Below are 9,190 nucleotides of genomic sequence, written 5' to 3'. Positions count from 1 at the left end.
GACTTAAGCATCAAAGGGTCCTTGACCGGCACCACATCGGTGTCACCCATCGTTAGCTTTTTTTGTTTTGCAGGTTTTAGAGGACGACTTGGTTAGTTACGTTGATCTAGTCAGGAAGAATTACCAGACCTCAATCTCAAAAATGTCATCTTTTGTTGAACCAAATTTAGGCATCAACAGAAAGATGAACAAACTTTAATTAAATGATATAATATGAAGTTTAAGAGAAAAACTCACGAGCAGTGTGTAGATTTTCAACCTCAATGCTTTTGTTAGCCTCATCTTCTTCATTGAGGCAGTGAGCTAATGATAAGATTGACAATGACGAATGAATGAATTAACATTTCCTCCTCCTCTTCCATCACTTGCACTTCCCAAATTCAATTTTCTCCTAGTTTGCTAGTTAATTAGGAAAACTTGATCATCATTTCCATTTGAAGTAAGAAATGAGAAAAACCATGACAAATGAGATGGGCCAACTTCAAAGTTGATTATTAAAATTGATGTGAATTTTTTTTTTTAATAATTGAGTGAAAAATGGGATAGTTGTTTTAGTTTTTATAAAGTCAAAAGATTATTGAAATATGCTCTTTTGGAGATAGAAAGATGATGAATGGTTGAAGCTCACAATTTTTCCTTTTCAGTGATTTGCTCCAGAATATTAGTTGGAGATGGCCAAAAAAGATGGAATACACATCTTGAAGCATAGTAATAAAGTATCACAATGTAATCTATATACACATCTTATAGATGATATAGTGTTATGGAGCATGATTTCTTACAAGGAAAGATTTTTCCACAATACATTATTGAACCTTGCATCATTCCCAAAGTTTGATGAGTTGAATCTTAAAGTATACATTGCATGAATTTAGTAAAGAGGAACCTAGTTTGGCAATCTAGCATTTAACGTTGATCAAACTTTGAGAGTTGTTTTGTCTTTTGCGAGTGCTTAATTTTCGTCCTTGTTAATTGCGTACGGGATATATTTGAAGTTCTAGTATTGTATTTATGAGCAGAAATTCTTCCTATAAAAGTAATTTCAAACGAACTCGTAGCATCTTGTAGGGAATTCTACTCAAACAAAAAGTTGGACGAAGAGAGGAAGTTAATATGCTTGTTCTATACAATAAATGTGGAGCAAATAGTAGAGAGACAAATTGACAAGAGTAAGGAATTGTTTCTTCAGGCTGCCGTTTAACGAAGCTCAAAACGCGTGTCGTTGGTTCCCAACGACTCTGAGGGCTGAGGGGGCCAAGGGCATTGTCGTCCAACACACAAGTCACTAGGGCCCTAGCCGCCTAGAGCCCCCTCCTTCCTTCTGTGTCCAATAATGCCCATCACAGAAACCCAAGACGGAATTTTCCCAAAACAAATCCAAATTCCACGGCCACAGACTTCCCTTCTCAATTTTCCATTTCTCGTCAACCAGATATCTCGCCTTCTCGCTCCGCACCCGAGCCTACGCAACGCTCGGTCGCACAGAATCCATGCCCTCAACCTCAATTCAAACCCCTTCCTTCAATTCAAATAATTCCCAATCCTCCTAGGTTACGCTTACACGACGTAATGATTTGCATGTGAAAGTTTGTTGATTTGTTTTAATTTATCAATCTGAATTTTTCCGTAGAATGCCGGAAAAGCTGAGATTATGACATTTTCCCTGGAAAATAATGAGGGCAGGTTCTTTGTGGGCCGACGAGCCCAATGCTCCGTCTACCTCTGTGCCGCGCATTCCTCAGCCCCATCCATGCAAGCACAGGTAAATTTTAGAGTTTCTTTTTGGAATTTTGATACGTTTTTTTAATTGGTTTTCGTGTAATTCAACTCCCCAATTGATGTTCTGTGAATAAGGTTTCTGGGAAAAATTTATTGTAGCTAATTCCGTTCATGCTTTAATTTTCTTGCTTTAATTAGCTCCAATCTAAATGGGATGTTTCAATTAATTAGCTATCATAATTGGTTAGAATTAAGGACAAAATTGTTGAAAATTGAGGAGTTACAAGTGTTTTTAAAGTAATTTTCTTGCCTCCAGAAGTGGATTTGGGTTTTGATTTTCTTAAATGATCAATATGTTAATTACCCACTGATAATTTTAAGGTGTGCCTGTTGGGCATTCTGGAGTCAAAACTGATTTGCATGTATATGATGTTTCTGGCAGTGTTAGCAATGTCCTTAGACTGTTAGCACGGAGAGAGGTTTCTCCTCAAACAAAAAACTCGTCAAAGAAACTATGGGGGGAAGCTTCTAAGTCTCATTCTGATTCTATTGGCTCAAGGTGCGAAGCAGCTAGAGATGCTAGACATGGCCTTGTCTCATGGTAATCAGCCCCCGTTCTTTTTAGTTTCTCTTTTGTAATGTTCATGCAATAAAAATAAAGCATACTGCCTTTTCCTTTGTTAGAATCATTTTGCATTTAGTTGATCTTTCTGTTTGTGTCTTGAAACTGGATTGACTACAGGGTGGAGGCAGAGTCATTACAGCATTTGTCTGCCAGATATTGTCCGCTTGTGCCACCTCCACGGTCAACTATTGCAGCAGCCTTCAGCCCCGATGGAAAGACACTGGCTTCTACTCAGTAAGTTCTGCTTTGTGTATATATTTTTCACTGTGGTACAAGTGTTTGGCTAAAGCGTAGGGTTGAGTTATATTTATTCCTTGAAATATTTCATTTTATCAATTTGCAATATGCAACTGTAACTGCAGCGGAGACCATACTGTAAAGATTATTGATTGCCGAACTGGGATCTGCTTAAAGGTGTTGAGTGGTCACCGTAGGACACCTTGGGTGGTAAGCCTAAAGCTCCCTTTATTTATTTATTATTCTTGGTGAGAATAAGTGACTTTGAATGATTATTAGCTTCTTGCTTCAGCCATCTGCAAGATGTTGTGAACTATTTATTAAACAGACATGGTAGAGGTTTAGTGACACATTGAAGCTTCTTTTTCATCCATATTCTGTTTTATGAGATACCCATCTATGTTTATGAGGCCAAAATCCTCTTCAAATTTTATGCTTTGATAAAAAGTCTTTTGGTTACTTTATCCAAATCTGTTTAGGGTGTTTCCACCTTAAATCTAGCTATTTTATTCAGAAACAAATTTACTGGTTATCAGATCTGACAATTCAGCATAGCTACTGGATTCATCTCGTTAGCTGGCTGTGCTTTTCTTATTAGCTGGTTGTGCTTTTCTTATTAGCTGGTTGTGCTTTCGCAGGTTAGGTTTCATCCTTTGCAGCCAGACATTTTGGCTAGCGGAAGTTTGGATCATGAAGTTCGCTTGTGGGATGCAAACACGGCAGAGTGTATAGGATCGCGTGATTTTTGTAAGTATCTATGTGGATTATCATTCATAGTGATTTACAAACAATGAATTCTTATTTTATTAAATTTGTGTCGTGGATATGATTGTTAGTGTGTTTTCCTCCACACAGTGCGTCCCATTGCTTCGATAGCTTTTCATGCCCAAGGTGAGCTTCTTGCTGTTGCGTCAGGTCACAAGGTAAGAGCTTTTAGTTGGAAATTTGACATAATTATTTTTATTTTCATTAATGGACTTGACCTTTTAAATCTTGCATTAGTTATACATATGGCACTACAATAAGAGAGGGGAGACATCCTCACCAACCATAGTACTGAAAACACGACGTTCACTTCGGGCTGTGCATTTTCACCCGCATGCAGCTCCGTTTCTTTTAACTGCCGAGGTAATTTTTTGTGGAGTCATATTAATCTGTTTCTATGATCAACTGTCTTTTAAGTCTGCCATTTTTCTGTTTTATAGGTCAATGACCTTGACTCATCAGATTCCTCGATGACACTTGCAACTTCTCCGGGTTACCTGCGCTATCCTCCACCTACTGTATATTTGGCAGATGCTCACTCTAGTGATCGTTCTGGTTTGGCAGATGGACTGCCTCTTATGTCTCTACCATTTCTGATATGGCCTTCATTTGCTAGAGATAATGGGAGAATATCTATGCAGCGTAGTGATCTGGACAATGGTTCAAGTAGTGCACAACAAAGAGTTGATCCTTCAGCTTCAGTGCGGCTTCTAACATATTCAACTCCTTCAGGGCAGTATGAACTTCTGTTGTCCCCAATTGAACCTAATAGCTCTTCTCCAGTGCCAGAAGACACAGGAACTAATCCTTTCTTGAGTGAAATGGAAACTGAAGTTTCTCAACCTGCAATGGACAGTTTGGAGCCTATGGAAATTCAACCAGAAGGGAGAAGTAATCATATTTTCCCATTTGGTGACTCAACATATTGGGAACTTCCTTTCTTACAAGGGTGGTTAATTGGTCAGACCCAAGCTAGCCAACGGAATATGCGGCTGGTAGGTGATGCTGCACATGATAATCCATCTCCACATGGTGAAATGGATAATACAGCTCCCTTAACTTCCTCAGTAATACCGACCAGTGGGAATCAATCCAGGGGTACTGGAAGATCTAGTTCCCGGCATCGTACTTCACGTACTCATATGGTGCCAACAATTGGGTCTAATGAAGGTGCTGGATTCAATAACATCACACACAGTGAAAGTGAGCCTCAACCTGTTGTGAACAGAATCCAATCTGAACTTGCAAACTCATTTGCTGCAGCAGCAGCTGCAGAGTTACCTTGCACTGTGAAGCTCAGAATTTGGCCACATGATGTGAAAAATCCTTGTGCTCCCCTTGATGCAGAAAGATGTCGCTTAATCATTCCACATGCCGTACTTTGTAGGTAATTTTCTTTCTGTTTTCAATTTTCATGACATGTTATTATTTTATCAATTTTAGACATTGCTTTGAGCTTATTTTTAAGTCTTCTAAGCAAGTACATTTTTAGAAGGATGCAACATCAACTGGTAGTTTGTTTTTACTGAATTTGCATTTTTACGCAAACAGATACTTCAACTTGATTAGTTGATGCTCATGAAGTGTTTTGTATTTTTTCTTTTTAGCATTACATGATAGTTTGGACTTTGATAGTATTATTACTGGCTATATCTTTTTTGGATCTTTACTTGTGAATCTGTTACAGTGAAATGGGTGCCCATTTTTCCCCTTGTGGAAAGTTTTTAGCCGCTTGTGTTGCATGTATGTTGCCCCATATGGAAGCTGATCCTGGATTACAGAGCCAGGTCAACAATGATGTCACAGGGGCAGCAACTTCTCCAACTCGGCATCCAATTTCAGCTCACCATGTCGTATATGAGCTCCGGATATATTCCCTTGAGGAGGCAACGTAAGTTTGAACTCCCTATAAATATGCGTTCTATTTTCTTACCTCCTCTTTAACTTTCCATTAGAATTTTCTTTCTTTCTATGTCCTGATGTTCATTCTATTTATCTAGATTTGGCATGGTTCTTGCATCCCGGGCAATAAGAGCTGCCCATTGCTTGACATCTATTCAGGTCAGCTGCATTTTGGATATGTATACACTTATAATTTCATGTTGATCGCTAGTTTCTCATTGATCATTCCAACTATAACCCTCCGTTTGGCTGAAGGAATTGAAAATTACATAGAATTCTAAAATGACAGCATTTAGATTTCCATAATTTCAATTTCTGGCAATTGAAGATTTCAGTGTTTGGATTTATGTATGTCAATTATGTAAATGACAGAATTTTGTAAATGGCACTATGGAAATTGTGAAAGACACCTATTTTAGTGGAAATTAAACTCAGGAATTTGATGCCCCAATTTCCACGATTTATTCTGTGCATCATTTATATGCAAAAGATTCATGAACTAATCATTTGAAGTTCTAAACATTTTTTTTATATTATTTTTTTTAAAAAAAAAAAATCAAGAAAAGCTTTGTACTTTCATCAGACACTTACTAAAGGTTTTTCATCCTGGAATTTACCATGGCAGTTCTCTCCTACATCAGAGCATATATTACTTGCCTATGGCCGTCGTCACAGTTCACTTCTTAAGAGTGTTGTCATTGATGGGGAGACAACAGTGCCTATTTACACCATTCTGGAGGTAAGAGTTTTTAGTTCTTTTTCCCCTCCTTTCTTAATTGTTTTGCCTGCGATCAAGTGTCAAAGTTTCATTTTGATCAGGTGCTTCAATCAATCTGGAAAAGTCACATGTTGCGTGAAAATTAATCTACTTATAATAAGGACGATAATATGAAATTTTTATTAATTATGATTGAGGCTAATCTATGTAACCTAAGTTAGATTACACTAGCCTTAGAATGCAATAAATGACGGTGTAAACTAAAAGCCATTTTGGAGCTGAATAATTATTTGTGTATGAAATAGATGTTTATCAACTTTATTTAAAGTTTCCTGGTAATTATGCCTTGTAGTTCTACTATAAGTTTCAATTGCTATGCATGATATATACGTTAATGTTAGTGTTGTTTCTGGTTGTCCTCTACTGTAATTGACAGCGGTATTAGGTAGGTATAGGGTGAATTTTGGCATAAATTTATTTTAAATGTTCATGTAACAATCATATTTATTATTCAGGTCTATAGAGTTTCTGATATGGAACTTGTGAGAGTCCTTCCTAGTGCAGAGGATGAAGTCAATGTCGCTTGCTTTCATCCTTCAGTTGGAGGTGGCCTTGTCTATGGAACTAAGGTAAGCAATTGGGATTCAGAAAGATTCTTTTAGTTTTCTTGTTCCTCAGCCAATTTCCAGAACTTACGAGTCGTGTTATGAGATGCAGGAAGGGAAGTTACGGATCCTCCAATATGATAGTTCTCATGGAATGAGTCATACAACATCCGCTTTTCTTGATGAAAACATGCTTGAGGTACAAAAAGCCCTTAACGAAATTATGCCTTTCCTTCATGTTTTTGTTTTCAAAGTTGCTTTACAAATCAAAATTAACTATTCATCCTTGACATGTTTAATCACTTTTCTCAACTGTTCATTCTCCTGAGTTTTGAAAATTGTTCCTTTTTGTGCTGTACTGTCTATTCTAGTAATGTTTTTCTTCTACTGCAACTAAAAATTTCTGGTGCCTACCTTTGAGATATTTTAGGAACAAAATGTTAAAACTCTCAACATATTAATTTAAATTGGTTCTCTCCAGTATTTTTTTATTTTACAGACTATTCCGAGAAAATTGAAACAGTGCCAAACAAATAAAAAACTGGGAAAAACAAACTTTGCTAAATCTTTACCGAGGAAAAAGTGTGGAAAAAAGTTTATATGAGAGAAGTGCAACATAAGGTAGCACAGTTGTCCAGCTGTGTTGGACAATGATTTCGGTTCATTTACTTGAACCAAAAAGAAAAAGAAAAAAATTCTTAGTGAATTTTAACGTGACTTTAACATTATTACATGCTTCTTCATGGTACTCACGGTTTTGTTGTGTCAAACAAATCATTTGTGATTGTTACAACATTGTTGGATCTGTTGTGCATTTCGAGATTATAGCAGGGGCAGAGCAGTGATTTGGAATGTGATTTTGGTTTTTGTAATAATATTTTGGTTACTAATATTACCAAAATCAATTATTGCAGGTCCCGACATATGCTTTGGAATGCTAGGAACTAGCCATCATTTTCCTCTTGTGAGACGAGCCACTCAGCTTAGCTGGTTTGTTTCTCTTTATGAAGATCTATTGCCTTTGGGTTTTATTAAATTAATCTTATTGTGCTTTCGACATCATCGTTTTATGGTGATTTGTGGATAAGATTTGTAGTATTATGCCTCTAATATTATCCTTATTTTCTTGATGTTTTGCATAGTTGAGTAAACAGATGAATTTAATGCTTTTCTCTTGGTGTTTAAACTGTCAAATATTTGAACATAAAAGGCTAATTGGAGAGAGAAATAAGTCAGCTATAATTGTAGAGATAAATAGATAAACCTTAGCTTGAGTCCCTTTCCTTCTGAGGAAGTCCTAAGATTACATTTTGAAAATATAGATTTTCCCCGAATAAAAATATTTGAGAGCAAATTGTCTTGATGTCTGCTGTATCCAACACAACCATGGCCACCTTGTAGGAGTGTACGTGCTTCATAGGTTTGTCCAGACGATTGCTTGATGTATAATTTTAGAAGGGTTATCTACTTAATATTTCAAAATCTTGAAACGTAGACTTCACTTTTGCGTATGGTTATAAGCTATACTTGGTTGAACTGTGTTCATTTGATTTGAGTTTGCTGAATTATTTCAATTTATGTTTTTGTAATCCTCAGTAGCTATTTGATCTGGTCTGTTGGCAGTACAGTGCAACTTATTTTCTTTTGCACCCAGTTTTTTTTTCATGTTTATTTATTTATCATTCGACTAGAGGAAGTATAAGCATGCTCTGTTGTTGCCAATCTTTGTGGCCCTTAAACTAGGCGACCCCTAGTTATGGTACCTAGGTAAAGCATTAATGAGTCAGATCATATGCGACTAAACCAAGGCAGAAATAACCACAAAGATTATGGAATCCCCTGGTTAGTATGAACATAAAATATGCAACTAATTCACTAACCTTCAACTTGGGTCAGCTTCAGTTAAGTAGTTTGGTGTGGAGGAACAGCAGATGGCGAGCACAGAGCAATGCTTATGCATACTGCCTCTAGAAAAAACATACAGAAGCATGGAAATAACTCAAGTGCTTAAGATATTAGTTTATGTTTTAATGGCTCTGATTTCTTTGGTGAAAAAATGTATGACGATCCTATGTTTTCTTTTCAGGGTGGAATCACGGTGCACACATGAAGTTGAAGCTTGTAGCGAATTACACAGATCAATTTACCTATAACAGTTAACCCTGTACCTGATTGTTGTTTCTTCAGTCAAATGCCTGTGAAATGCTCCATTCAGAATCAAAATACAACTCTATAATTTTTCCTTTATTGTTTTTTTTAGAGTAAATGCTGTCTACACCACTAGGAAATTTAATTTAACAAGGAAAACTGATAAGTAAGATGGAGCAAAACATGTCAAAGACCATGTTATTGTATATGCTTGTTCAGGTTCCATTGGACATTGTTATTAGGAATGTAATTTCTTCTCTTTTTTTTTCAATTTTTTTTTCTTTATCCCTTTTTGGTCGTGAACAAGGCATTATGTTTTTAGGCCCCTATATATAGGCCTTAATTGTAAAAAGGCAAAAAAAAGAAAGAAAGAAAAGGTTTCTCATTGGTTGTTGGCCTCCAGTTATGTATAATTCTTTGATGTATCACTAGTTGACCAGATGATTTTTTGCGAATGGTGAACGTTGCCAG

General features: G+C 36.6%; 1 protein-coding gene across 2 annotated transcripts; it reads left to right on the top strand.

Moving 5' to 3' along the window:
- Positions 1 to 1,249: 1,249 nt before the first annotated feature.
- LOC117632226 lies at positions 1,250 to 9,004 on the top strand. 2 transcript variants are annotated; one of them, XM_034365665.1, is made up of 15 exons: positions 1,250 to 1,762; positions 2,162 to 2,320; positions 2,462 to 2,578; positions 2,707 to 2,791; positions 3,220 to 3,328; positions 3,437 to 3,504; positions 3,584 to 3,709; positions 3,787 to 4,733; positions 5,034 to 5,237; positions 5,347 to 5,407; positions 5,874 to 5,987; positions 6,482 to 6,595; positions 6,684 to 6,770; positions 7,486 to 7,561; positions 8,658 to 9,004. In XM_034365665.1, the coding sequence occupies exons 1-14, from the start codon at positions 1,674 to 1,676 to the stop codon at positions 7,510 to 7,512; spliced, it is 2,307 nt and encodes a 768-aa protein (XP_034221556.1). In that variant the 5' UTR covers positions 1,250 to 1,673; the 3' UTR covers positions 7,513 to 7,561; positions 8,658 to 9,004. The 2 variants fall into 2 exon arrangements, with proteins under 2 accessions (XP_034221556.1, XP_034221562.1); XM_034365671.1 differs by lacking the exon at positions 2,162 to 2,320 and having other exon boundaries at positions 1,281 to 1,762; positions 8,658 to 8,990.
- The last annotated feature ends 186 nt before the right edge of the window (positions 9,005 to 9,190 follow it).

This window comes from Prunus dulcis, chromosome 1 (genome assembly GCF_902201215.1).
Source record: "Prunus dulcis chromosome 1, ALMONDv2, whole genome shotgun sequence".
NCBI lineage: Eukaryota > Viridiplantae > Streptophyta > Magnoliopsida > Rosales > Rosaceae > Prunus > Prunus dulcis.
This window is presented reverse-complemented; position numbering and strand designations above follow the sequence as displayed.